This window comes from Vespa velutina, chromosome 17 (genome assembly GCF_912470025.1).
Source record: "Vespa velutina chromosome 17, iVesVel2.1, whole genome shotgun sequence".
Taxonomy (NCBI): domain Eukaryota; kingdom Metazoa; phylum Arthropoda; class Insecta; order Hymenoptera; family Vespidae; genus Vespa; species Vespa velutina.
In genome coordinates, this window is record NC_062204.1 from 2650289 (window position 1) to 2665288 (window position 15000).

General features: G+C 32.7%; 1 protein-coding gene across 1 annotated transcript in view; it reads right to left on the reverse strand.

Annotated features, from left to right (window-relative positions):
- Positions 1–729: 729 nt before the first annotated feature.
- Positions 730–15000, reverse strand: part of LOC124955096 (mucin-5AC-like) — a 15315-nt gene continuing 1044 nt past the window's right edge. Inside the window, exons 1-2 of the mRNA XM_047509003.1 lie at positions 12631–15000; positions 730–2751 (exon numbers count right to left, since the gene is read on the reverse strand). The exon at positions 12631–15000 is cut by the window's right edge and continues 1044 nt beyond it. Coding sequence (XP_047364959.1) covers positions 2651–2751; positions 12631–13600 — 1071 coding nt within the window. The 5' untranslated portion in view covers positions 13601–15000 and the 3' untranslated portion in view covers positions 730–2650. The remainder of the gene's footprint in view (positions 2752–12630) is intronic.

The following is a 15000-nucleotide window of genomic DNA, read 5'->3' on the forward strand; positions in this document are numbered from 1 at the left end:
AAAAGAAAAAAAAAAAGAGAGAAAAGAAAAAGAAAAGAGAAGAAAGAAAAGAAAAGAAGAAATAATTACATGGTAACGAGATGCGACTGAGATAGCCCCAAAATATAAATCCATTTCCTATAAGTTCGCAAAATTATCGTTGTGAATATATTTATCGGCTGTCTGTCATCAAATCACGCCGTCCAAATTTTCTCCCAGAAATGTGCGTAAAATCCCATTCGCATTAATTTCGAACAATAGAATCGAAATTAACGCGATTAGTATTACGTACAAGCTTATTCTTCTTCTTTTCTTTTTTTTTCTTTTACTTTCTTTCTTTTTTCCTTTTCTTCCCTCTCTCTTCTTCTTCTTTTTTTTTTTTAATTGTTTTTTTTCCTCCTCCTTCTTCCTCCTCCTCCTCCTCCTCCTCCTCCTCCTCCTCCTCCTCCCTCCTTCTCTTTGTCTTTGTTTTAAGAGATTACCCGCACGAGCACGTTAAGTTCCACGAACCTTCGAGGAGGTTAAGAAAGGTCATCGAACGTTCGTGGAATGTAGGACGACCGAGTAAGAAGACTTAGAAAAATTCTCAGAGACCAGCCTAAATTGCTTCTTTCCTTCCTAATACATACAAACATAAACACACATACACACACGCATACACACAAATTGCGCGCACACATATATGTATATATAGAAAAATATACTACCGACATAGGTATATATATGTAATACAATGAAAATTCCATGTACCTCTCTCTCTCTCTCTCTCTCTCTCTCTCTCTCTCTCTCTCTCTCTCTCTCTCTTTCTCTCTAAACTTAAATCTTATTTTTCAATATCTAATTCCTATAATATTAATCTAGAACACAAACAAACATACCTTAAATCATACTCTAATACACAAAACCTAATTCAAAATTCATTCATTCATTCGTTCGTTCGTTACGTTCATTCATTCGATCATTCATTCATTCATTTTCGTTTTGTTTTTGTTTTTTTTTTTTAATTTGCTCTCATAAACAAACATCACACAAACATTTAACTCTTAATCTTAATTTATCAATGATCTTTCGTTTATGTCCGAGACGAAGAAAAGAAAAGAAAAGAAAAAAAAAATATATATATATACATATATATATATATATATATATATATATATATATATATATATATATATATATATGTGTGTGTGTGTGTGTGTAGAATATATTACAATAATAATTAATTTCGACAAAAAGAGCACTCTTATACTAATTGTTTGTTTGTTTGTTTTTTTTTTCATTCCTTAATCATCCTTTCAAAGCTAGCTGTTACCCACCATCATCATTATCATCACTATCATCATCATCATCATCATCATCATCATCATCATCATCATGTTCATCATTATCATCACCATTGCCATTACCATTGCCATATCTCATCATTATAAGTTTAATCACTATTCATCATCATTATTGTTAACATCGGCGTGATCAACATCCTCGTCATTCCATGTACATATACATATAGATATAGACATACATATACATATATATATGACCGAATCGTAGTTATTAATCTACTTAAACACTTATGCAAAAAAAAGCCCATGTGAATGATAAAAAAATATCGACGACCTTGACAAAATAAATCACTCCCTCCTTTTATATATCTTGTTTAATTTTTTTTTTTTTTCATCGAAAGTCGTCGTCTCTTTCTTTATATAAATATATATATATATATATATATATATATATATATATATAAATTTATATATTATGTTGTTGCTGCTGCTGTTGCTACCGATATTGTCGATACTATTTACTAGCTGTCTTAAGATGCTAACTATAATCTTTTTCTTACTCGGAGGATATCATAATTGTATACAAACCCCACGAACGCGAGAAAAAAAAAAGAAAAACTATACATTACGGTGGTACTTTGATTATGGGGAATAAAAGTTCTTTTTAAAAAAAAATTGAAAAAGAAAAATAAACAATTAAGAGGAAAAATAATTATATATATATATATATATATATATATATATATATATGTATATATATATATATTAATTTCGTTTACTAATTTTTCGCGTGTTCGTTTCGTTTTTATGTGTTCGTATTTTATATTTGTTTGTTTGTTTGTTTTTTTTCGTCTTTGTCATTACTTTCTTCTTTTTGCCGACGTATTCGTGGGCTAGGGATAAAATCTATGTGAGAATGGCACAGCCTAAAGGACCTCGCCCTAATTTAACTTTTTCTTCAAGTGTATGTGTATGTCCCTTCATCTTCATCTTCATCTTCATCTTCATCTTCAACTTCATCTTAATCTTATCTTATCTTAACTATCTTCAATACCTTTCAATATCTTAAAATTATAATTTCAATAATTTCTAATTATTTTCTCACCTTAAAGAACGAAATGAGTTCTTTTATGATACTGATTATGATTCTAATTATTATTATTATTATTATTATTATTATTATTATTGTTATTGTTGTGGTTGTTAATTGTTGTTCCCGTTTTTCTTTTTCTCAATGTTTTGTTCTCATTCACGTATTTCTTCAAATCGTTTCGCAAATTGCCGTTGTTTACAAATTTATTTATTACAAGTGGATATATTGTTCTGGTCCATCGAAGGAAACTGGAAGAAAATTAATGGCGAGGCTGAAGGAGAATGCCGAAGGCTCTTTAGCTGCGTATTTGTCCAGCATTACGTGCAACCTTTTCCGGTGGTTCTATTACGCCCTTCGTGCTACCGTTTAGGCTACGTTTACGGCTCTTCATGAAGTCTGTAATCAAACAAATCAGAAAAATAGAAATATAATCTTCCGTCTGTTCCCATAATAATTATTGTATTTTTTCTTTTTCTCCTAACGTGGTGGACCAAAAATTTTTAACAGATTCCAAAAAAAAAAAAAAAGAAAAAAAAAAAAAAAAAAAGATTGGTCAAACGAAGCTCAATTGTTCGTTTAAAATAATTTTAACAACTTTTTCGTCCACCCTATATTTGTCCCCGTACATTGTTGCAATTAACTTTGAATTAGGTGACTAATTGATCAATACAATAATTAATTCAAAGTATGTTTATGTATATATGGTATGATTAATTAATTAGAAGTTAAATGAGATCGTTCAAAGTGTTGAAATCATCAGCGATGGCGTAAAAACGGACGAGGAAAGTGAACATATACCGTTTGTAATAGGAATGTTACCATATGGACGATGACGATAACGTTAACGTCGTCGTCGTCTGACGACGCAGTTATCTCGAAAGAGTTACGACTGTTCTTTTTCTCCTTCTTTCTTTTTTTATTTCTCTCTCTCTCTCTCTCTCTCTCTCTCTCTCTCTCTCTCTCCCTCTCTTTCTTTTTTTTCTTCTAATCGCTAAAACGCAGCCACAAAACTTGACCTCGCCCTCCTGCACGATATCGGCCTATGAACTTAACTCGTCTGTTAAATGCACATACAACAAATCTCTGCGATAAAGAAGAAGAAACCAAAAGGAGAAAAAAAAAAGAAAGAAAATAAATATCGAAGAAGGAGATACTTTGGTATATTAGATTAGTTTTTTTTATACACATATATATATATATATATATAATATTCTTATATTATAATTATTTTGTATCTGCAATTTCGTCGAACTACACACGTTACGAAAAAAGAAAGAAAAAGACATCGAATAAAAATTTACATTTCATGGATTTAAAATAGAGAGAAAGAGAAAAAGAAGAAAATGCAAATCAAATAAATATTTATATTACGGTTGTCCGAAAAGTTCGTGCCAATTTTGTCATTACGTTACCTACCACAAATCGACACGAATTTTCCGGACAGCCCAATACTTCGTCGATCTAATAGATAAGGGAAGAAAAAAAAAAGAAAAAAAAAGAAAAAAAAAAAAAGAGAGAAAAAAAATCCAACAAACATTTATGTAATATATTATCAAATTATAGCGATAAGAAAAAATTCGAATATTTGAAAAAAAAAAAAAAAAAAAAAAAAAAAAAAAAAAAAAAAAAGAAAAAAAGAAAAAAATAAAAAAAGAGGGGAGTAATAAAGAAGAAAGAGAGAAGAAAAAGGAAAGAATCCCAGCATCGAGGAAAGAAAAATACGAGCGAACAAAGAAGTAATAAGATGAAAAAGGAAACGAAGAGGGAAAAAAAAGGAAAAAAGAAAAAAAAAAATAATATCACGGTAAGAACGACGGAAAGAGAGAGAGAGGGGGTAGGGAAAGACAGAGAGAGAAAGAAAGCAAAGTTTCCTACAATGACTCATGCTGCAACGTAGATTAGCTCGTTGCAACCACAAAAAGAGACTGACTATAAGATCTCATCAAACTTCCCTCCCCACACTCTCTTCCTCCCCATCATATCTCTCTTTCTCTCTCTCTCTCTTTCTCCCTCTCTCTCTCTCTTTCTCTTTCTAAATAACATTTGGCAAAATTTCCATAGGAAAAATCGATACATCTGTCTCCCCCTCAAAGCCGATTTATTATAGATCGGAGAACGCAGAAGACCCTTTTAAAACCACCCTTCACTCGCCCTCTCCCACCCCCCATGAACCTTTCCCTTTGCCGTACCAAATGTGTTAGGGCACTGTGTCTACCTCACGTTCATCACTGTTGTTCGTGACACGTGACAAGAATTATGGCTACGATAGGAACGTCAATGGCAGTCGGACTTTCTCGTTTTACCACCCTTTGACGTTCCCACAGAGCCACCCCTCTTTCCTATATCACCCTATCTACCTATCCAAATACATCCCTCACCCTCCTCTCCTCCCATTCCCATTGCACACGCGTGTCGTCCATGGAGTCTCGTACGAATCGAAAAAGATGATTATTTATTTCACGACACGATCATTATCAATCGAACACGCGTCGATTCCTTTTTAGATATTTATCTTTTATATAAATAAATATATATATATATAAAATCTGACACTACATTATGTATTTTTCCTCTCTTCGTGTACGTGTGTAAGTGATATATATATATATAATTATTTTGATTATACGATATATTATAATATGAGGAATGATACGAAATGTTTTTTTTTTTTTTTTTTTTTTTTTTTATAAAATACAATTCATTATAATTTATAATAATATTATTGTTGTTAGTATAATATAATTATTATATTAATTTGTATATTATACTAAACGATATAATGTATACTCTGTATAATATTAATAATTTCTATATATTATATTATACCTTATATTAAGATGTATAGTAACGAGAATATAAAATATAGTATAGTTAATTGTACTATATACTACAAATATTAATTTATTTATTATTATTAATATATATTCGTATGAAATCTCTACGAAAAAATAATTTCAATCTAACAAAGACTTTTTCCTAATGTTTCTTATTAATTTTTTCACAGTAAAAAAAAAAAAAAAACAATCAAACGTAATATTATTCTTGCATCTTCCTTGCATCGCGTTGCATTTTTAAATAACATTAAAGAGTAATATTGAAAGGAAAATGCTTATCAAGTTATCAAGAAATTACCGCAACTCTTTACCGCAATTGGACGAACATGATTCCAAGAAAAAAAAAAAGAAAAAGAAAAAAAAAAAAAAAAAAAAAAAGAAAAAGAAAGAATGAAAAGAAAAAAGGAAGAAAAAAAAGGGAAAAAAATGAAAGGAAGAAAAAGAAAGAGAAAAAAATAGGAAGAAGATGAAGAAGAGGAAGGAGAAAAGAACTCGCAATGTTCTTCCCCGAGATAAATCGATTCGAGAAAGGCTATCGAACTTCTATTACTAGTCTTCATTTCCTTCCTTCCCTTTGCCTCACCAACCAACCTCATCACCACCGCAATATTTTTCTTCCTCTCTTTCACGTTCATTATATAGATTATACATATGTAGTATGTTTCACCGGACGTCATGTAAACAGGATACACGCTCGAATTACGTTATTGTGAAGTCCCTCGATTTCCTTACAAGACACGATTTTTTTTTTTTTTTTTTTTTTATATATATATACATTAAAAAAAAAAAAAAAAAAAAAAAAAAAAGAAAAAAAGATAAAGAAGAAAAAAGGACGACGAGGGATAGAAGAAGATTGATATGTTTTCGAATTATTTACAAAATTTTTACACGGATATTTTGAAAACCTTGAATATTGAATAATAATTTGATAAAAAAAAAAAAAAAAAAAAAAAAAAAAAGTCAATTCTACGAATTTTAATAACTTATCGGACAGGCTGGGAAACGACAGACAGTGTGAATATATTTTAATTTATTTTTTTTTAAATTATATATGATTGAAATTTGAAATGGCTCTAAGGTCACGTGACGCGAAGGACCTCGACGCAGCATTATTGGCGGTCTGATTCGATAAATGTCGAACGATCGTTAACAAAACTTTCCAACGACAGTCAGTCATATTATTTAATATCGTTCATCGTCTATAAATGATTACGTTAAGTCGTTATATCTCAAAGATAAGAGATATATTCAAAATTAATATAAAAATTTCTAACCTAAAATTATCTTTAGAATATCTTAATTTTCGTTTTTATTCTCTTATCTGATCTGATCTCTCTTTCTTTGTTTCTTTTTTTTTTTTCTTTTTTCAAATACAACAAAAAGAAATCAACGACATTTAATAATGACAAATTAATTTTCAATCAATTAAACACAATAAAATCTAAAATGCTTTATAATAGGTTTACCGATGAAAATCGCGAAACATAACCTCCAAGTTTTTAATCTCGAATCGATTATCGATTCAGCCAAGTACGACCAGAGTCGTACGACGATAACGATAATGATAATGATAATGATAATGATAAAAATAATAATCGTGATCATTGGCAACCGGTAAATCTGATTCATCGTAACAAATTCGAAATCGGACGGCTCGAGTGAGCATATGCGGGTCGTTTATATATACATATATAGAAAGACACAAAGAAGAGGGTTGGGGAAGGGGAGAGAAAAAGGGAAGGGTGCCGAGTGCATCGTCGACGATACTGATTTAAAATGCCGACGACGATGACGAGTCTCTTCTGTGGGGATCGGTGCCTATGCTCACCCCCTAGCTCTGCGTCACGATTGTGAGCACAGCTGATACCCCCATACGGAGTTACAAACATACATATAGATATATATATGTGTGTGTCTGTGTGTGTATACAATGCAGACGGCTGTACACGCACATCGTTTCGAGAACAAAAGGTGTAGAAAAGACAGAGTACTGGTAAGGTAGACTTTGAGAAAATGGGGAAGGTAGAGAGGTTATGTTAACCTATACGGGGGTGGCACGAAAATCCCATATGGGTCTCTACAGCTGACTGCCGCTCGGCTCATTAATAAAGTACGTTACAAAAATCGTTCGAGACCCCACTGTATGCGTGCATTTATGTATTATAGATTATATTATATACGTGTGCACTACGTGTGTGCGTAAAGAGAGAGAAAGAGAGAAAGCAAAATACGTTACTAACCTATGCTCGTTCTACCGTAAACGTATTCGTTACAATGCGACCTTCTTTTCTAATCGTTGAATTATCCACTTGCGTTTTAACAATTATTTATTCGATTTTTTCTTATTCCTCCTCGAAACAAACTAAATTATTAACAATAATTTCAACTTATTATTAATTACCATCAATTATATTATTAATTGATTTTTTTTTTTGTTCATACTCGTATGATATTTAATTAATTTGTTAAAGTTGCCGGGAATCGACGATAGATGTCGATTGTGATATAATCTTAAAAATTAAATATATATATATATATATATATATATATATATATATACATATATAAATATTAAAATATATACATATAAATATATACAAATATATACTTATATGTACATATATGTATAAAAAAAAAACCACACGTACCGATTTAATTAAAAATTTTTACATATAAATCGTTAGGAACTTTGTACAAAAAAGAAAGAAGAAAAAAAAAAAAAGAAAAAAAAAAGAATTTTTTTTTGGACTACGTAGGATGATGACACAATTCATACGTATGAAGTTCGTTGCATATCGTTGGCGCGCGAACAAAAATGGCGTCGGCATCCCGCGGTGCAACGCAAAAATATAAACACAGTGGAGAGCAGAGACTCGTTGTCATCGCGTACGCTGGACCACTCGCGACAAAGCAACGACGACGACGACGACAACGACAACGACGACGACGACGACGACAATAACAACGACGACAACGACAACGATAACGGAGATGACGGCGGAGTCACATCCAGAAATAGTCACGTCGCGTGGGTGGTTTGCACGATCGAATAATAAATAGAAGAAAACGGGAGAGAATTAGACCGTGAGGAAAATTATACAAGTCAAAAAGGGACAAAATGGCCGTAATCCTATTGACAATGATAAATAATATTAGATTTTCATTAAATTTTTCATTTTCCAAAACAAAACAAATCTACAAAGATACGACACATCGAAACATTTTAACTTTTTAATAAGATTAAAGATTTTTGAAGTAGAAAATTGTTTTTTTTTTTTTATTATTATTATTTTTTTTTTTTTAATAAATACAAATTAAAAAGAAACAAATAATTCTTCATTTAATAGTATTAATTAATTAAAGAAATATTATATTACCGATCTGACTTTCATTAATCAAAAATCAACAGATACAAAATTATGCATGCATATCAAAGAAAAAGCTATGATGAATGTAACCGATAAATTCTATATGAGAGAAAAAAAAAAAACTAGATTTAGTGACTAATTCTCTTACAGATAAATGCGTCACCAGACCGGCAATATTAGTCAACCTTGAAACCACGTGCGTTATTTTGCACGTGCGACGAAAGGCCAACGTTGTTGTTACTCTTCTTCTTTATTTCTCTCTCTCATTTAAAAAAAAAAAAAAAAAGGAAAAAAAAAAGAAAAAAAAAAAAAAAAAAAAAAAGAAAAAGAAAATGTATTCCAACAAACTCGATAACGTTAGTTGCAATGCGTTGTCATTATTATCGTCAATGATCACGAAAATAATAATGTCGAGATAACGCGGGAAATTCAAAAAAAAAAAAAAAAAAAAAAAAAAAAAAATTAGAAAAAAAAAAAAAAAACGGATTTTTTTATTCCGTATCAAAGTCGTTGTTCTGTCACCAAAGTATTTCATTGTTCCTACGATTAGATAGATCGAGATAGATCGATAGATAGATCTTGATTAGATTAGAATTTATTTCTTTTATATTGAATACCTTCGAGAATTTAATTATAACAGAAGAAGAAATATGAAAAAAAAGGAAAAAAAAAAGAAAAAAAAAAGGACGAAGAGAAAGAAATTATAATAAATTAATTATCTGCTTATAGAATGATACAAAACAAAATGGCGCGATATTTTTTATGAATTTGAAAGTCAAATATTTTTTATGAATTTATTTTTATTTTCTCTCTCTCTCTCTCTCTCTCTCTCTCTCTCTCTCTCTCTCTCTCTCTCTCTCTCTCTCTCTCTCTCTCTCTCTCTGCCTTTTTTTTGTCTTAGACAATGATGCTCGTTGCTTATCCGCGAAAAAAGAAAATAAAAAAAACCTCCCCTCCACCAAAAAAAAAAAAAAAAATAAATAAATATTTAACCGATATCTATTTTTAACTTTATCGCATTAACCAATACAGCAGGATGCAGATATAGGCACGGCCATAATCGTCAACAAAACTTTTCCGTCGGAGAAATAGAAGTACCTCCTTTTTTATCTAAACTCTTTCCGATTAAATCATGATATAAAAAATAAATAAATAAATAAAAAGAAAAATGGAAGGATAAAAGAATAACAGGAAAAAAAAAAAAAAAACCTTACATAATTCTCTCTCTCTCTCTCTCTCTCTCTCTCTCTCTCTCTCTCTCTCTCTCTCTCTCTCTCTCACGATGTGTATTTCCACATTTATATGAAATAAAAAACTGCATGTAGAATATTACATACATGTATATATATATATATATATATATATATATATATATATATATATACATACACATACATACACATGCATAACGCAAAACAATATGCATATAATATATATATATATATATATATATATATATATATTATATATTGTATATAATCTATGTGTATCTTTCGCAATATATGCGTGAACGAAAGAGAGAACAACGAAAGAAACCCGACTGCAATTTCTCATTATTACCGGTTGACTTGCGTAATTACATAAATTGGGACGACCTTGTCGACCGCTGGATTAGATTGACCTAGGCTGCAATGTTTTATCTCGCGAGCAAAAAAAAAAAAGAAAAAGAAAAAAAAAATATGGCTAATCCATTGGAAAAATGTATCGGGAAAGAGTAGAGAGAGAGAGATGGAAGAGAAGAGTAAGAGGTGGAGAAAATGAAACGCAAAATTCGAAACAAAATATAATATCGCATTACGAATGGCTTATATCGATCCCTGTTAATTTCGATTTTAATTCAACGATTATTAAATATAAAAGAAAATAAAAATATAAATAAGAGAAAATAAGAAAAAAATAAAAAAAAAAATAATAATAATAATAATAATAATATTAAAACTACTTAAGAGAGAAAGGACAAATGTAAAAAAAAAAAATTTATATACATGCACAATTATAGTTATACACATCTAAACGATGCAAAAGTTACGAAATTGATATGTATGTAGATGTACATACGTATATATTTATGTAAAACGTGCAACGATATAAACAAAACTATTTCGCCTTTGAACCTTGCTTTTAATCATAAAAGATACGCGCGTCGTTTCGAATAGATTAGAGGCGCGAAAATCGAAGCTCCGTTCGCCGACTCTGTTTTTATCTTATTTTCTTTCTCTCTCTCTCTTTCTTTCATTTGTATTCTTATATTCTCTTTCCTTTATTTCCATGATCTTTAATCGAAGTCAGTCTCTCTCTCTCTCTTTCTCTCTCTCTCTCTCCCCTCTTTTTCACTCTTTCCAAATATATAAAGATAGATAAATAGATAGATAGACAAATAGATAAAAGGGTCTACATGGTATAAAGGAGATGATACACGTTTTATTCTATACGCAATAAGCTTTTAAAACAAACGTATTCCAGCACCGATCGAGGTTACGCAATCGGCATTTATATAATCAAGAAAGATCTCCAAGCGAAACACACATGATTGCTACTATCCGAGTTAAAGACATTTCCCTCTCTCTTTTTCTCTCATACACTTCATAAAAAGAAATAAGCGCGTATTTCAAAACTATCTCACTCACTCGCTCGCTCGCTCACTCACTCACTCTCTTTCTCTCTCACTCTCACTCACTCGTTCTTTCAATTTAGTTATTTCCAAATGACGTGATTTCATACGATAAGAAAATAATAAGTTAGAACAGACTTAATTTCTTTCAAATAAAAGTTCTCCATTAAACGCTTGGATCACGAGCTAACCTCAAAAATATTTCTATTCTTTCAAATATCTCAATCGATATTATTAATAGATTATAGTTAATGAATTAATCAATCATAATCGATCATAAAACTTATTCAAAATGTATATCGAATTTGGATTTCTTTATTATATACCTTTTTTTCCTTCCTACTTGTCGTACGCGGAATCCTAACCTCAATAGTATTTCTATTCTTTCGAATATACAAACGAAGATATTTATAATCGTGCTATTTAATCGATATTATTTAACGATTATCGTTAAGGAATTAATACTTGTCGATCATAAAACCAGTAAAACTTATTCAAATGTATTTTGTCAGATTCCATCTTATCTTATATACACATACATATTACATACATAAATACACACACATACCACATGTATATACACAAATTTACGAATAACTCGTCGTCGTTTCGATAGAGACGAGATGCAACGAACCTAATTAAAATTTCGTTTCCTGATTTCTCCTCTTCCTTTCTCTCTCCCTTGCTCTTTCATAGAATAAACTATAGTATATTTGATAATATATGTATAATATAAATATCGTTCTTTTTCTTTTCTTTTTTTTTTTTTTTCTTTTCCTCTAACAAATCCCATTTTCTCTTACGAATTAAAGCAGGAGACGCGATGCCTTAAGGTTTCGTTCGTTCACTCGTACGCGAAGTATATAAACGATTATACGAAGAGAGAAAGAGAAAGATAGATAGATAGATAGATAGATAGTAGATAGATAGATAAATAGTGAGAGAGAGAGAGAGAGAGAGAAAGTTCGTTTATCCTATATCACAGATGTAAGTACGACGGATTTCTTTTCTTTTTCATTTCTTTTTTTTTTTTTTTTGTGGTTATATTTCGTTTTGTTTTGTTTTGCCTCTCTTCGTTCACGGCTGACTTGTTTTCGCGTGAGAACGTAAACACGAACACGCGATCCGATCGATCGATCGATTGATCGATCGATCCGATCAATACATATATACGTAGAAAATAATTCGCCTTTTACTTTTGTTCTTTTTTTTTCATTCGTCAAGCAAAACATACACACATAGGATATATTTATATACTTCGCTCGGCCTAATAATGAGCACGTTATTAACGCGAATTTTTTTTAATTAATATACGATATTAATCACGATATATGATTAATACGCGAGAACGCCATTGGTCAGGGGGAAAAAAAAAAAAAAATATACAGAAAGAGGAAAATTTCAATATCAGAACGATCTCTTATGCTTAATTATGTAAAAAAGAAAAATTATGATAACTTACGGGTAATCGTCGACTGTTTCCTCGTGTTAGCCGGCAATACAGGGGTGGTGTTATTGGTGTTGTTGGTGTTATTAGATTCGATCGAGTACTTCTTCTTTTTCCTAGGACTCTCGTACGAATTATTATCGTAGGACGAGGTCTCGTTCGGCGTAATTTCGCCGATCTCTGGTATCCTTGATCGTTCCCGTTGAGGTGGCGTCCTTTCGGAATCGGTATTCTCATCGAGAAGTTCGTCGGTTGGAAGAACAACGGATACCAATTTGTCTTCGGCACGTTGTGGAGTAGTAACAATCGTTGTCGTTTTCTTTGATTTTCCATTGGCAACGATAGCAGGAAGAGAGGGGGGAGAAGAAGGATCTGTTGTTGCTGTCGTTGGCAATGTTGCTATCGTCGTCGTTGTCGCTGTCGTCGTCGTCGCTGAAATATCAGCAACGACAACGACCGCAGTAGCTGCTGTTGCTCCTGCTGTTGTTGCTGCCAACGCCGCTACTTTCACATTGGTCGTTCCATTCAACGTTCGTTGGGGAGGAATAGACGTCGTAGTAATAGTAGTAGTACTAGTAGTAGTAGTAGCACCAGTACTAGCGATAATCAATGATCGCTGTTGTTGTTGCACATTCTCATCTCGTTTTTTTCTTGGTGTAGAAGGCGCGTGTTTCCTCAAATACGGCATACCACGTAGTGCATAAGGTTCCGGTACGACGTCATTAGCGGTAACGATCTCCCATTCGTATCGGGAATTCGATTTCGGTATTTCCAAGTGAAAGTCGAATCCCCAACGTTCGTTGTCGAGCAACGATTGTGCACGTAACTCGCGTTCGGCCAATGCACGAGCCGCGGCATGGTCGACGGGACCGAAGAGATCCCTTCTAACGCGCGCAAGAGCTGCCCTGCTCGGCACCGTTCGCCCTCCCCCTATGTTCCGACTCATTTCCGTCATCATAGCCGGATTCAACACTCGTGCGCTCATATTTCGTTGTTGCTCTTTCTAGAGCGCGGCAACGTCGCTCTCTCTCTCTCTCTCTCTTTCTTTCTCTACTCGACGACACGATATAATATCGCGTATGTAGTGTCTCTGTATATATATATATATATATACTTCGTAGAATGTATTCTTTTCCCTCTCTGAATCACGTGGTAATCTGTCCCTTTCTATTCGTTCTCACGAAATTACTGTTAACACTTCCGAAACGTCGTCGTTCGAAAGCCCGCGTCGAACCGACGTAATCGAAATTCTTTTCACCCGGACACATAAAAAGAGGGAGGCAAACAAAAAAGAAAAAAATAAAGAAACCGTACTCTCTCTCTCTCTCTCTCTCTCTCTCTCACTTTTTTCTTCTTTTCCTTCTTCTTCTTCTTCTTTCACTTCTTTTCTAATCGTATTACTGTCGTCTACTTGCTCGCACCACCGCCCAACAGAAGAGAGAAAGAGAGATGATTATCCTTCTTGGAATCGTCGTGTCTCTCGAAAGCGCGTTGAAATACTCGCGCCGCCCGGTCTTCTCTAACAAAAACCACACTGGCAACGTCGCACGAACGCGCGATCCAACCGAATTTCGAATAATGGCCGCGCGCGTTCCTTCCTCTCTCGGCCGTTTGCGAAACTCTTCTTCTGTTTCTTTTTTCTTCTTCTTCGTTTTCTTCGTCTTTTCTCTCTTTTTTCCTTTTTTCTTCGGGCACTCAAAAATCACGCGCGAAAAACAATCAAATAATAATTTCCAGAAAATGCCAGACTTTGATAATCGATATCATCGATATATACCTTTCACTAAATGTATATCCCAATCGTACATACATATATATATATATATATATGTGTGTGTGTATATATATATATATTCTGTTTTTCAACACGCACGTAAAGTTTCTCACGAAAATGTTTTCGCAAGTTTTTAAGAAAGAAGGAGGTTGTTGTTGATGATGATGATGATGATGATGATGATGGTGATGATGTGAGGGAGGAGGAGGGTGAAGAGGAGTAAAACGGCGAGGGGGAGGCGGTACGCGACGAGACACGACGAACACGGTTCGTCGCTTGGAAATCTGGCAACGCGGCAAGCGCGAGAGACCGACGGAAAGGCTGAAAACAAACTTCCAACGTTCACGAACGAGGACGACGAGAAGCCTTCGTCGTCTTTTCTCTCTCTCTCTCACTCTTTCTCGTTCTTTCTCTCTCTCTCTCTCTTTCTCACTATCTATCTCTCACTCACTCACTTTCTTTCGTCTTTTTCGGTTTTTTTTTCTTCTGTCTTTATATTCTTCCTTCGAGTATATTACTTTTCCCCTCGATGATATTATATCTATACGTGTATATATATATATATGTGTGTATATACATATATATATACATATATATACACACACACAATC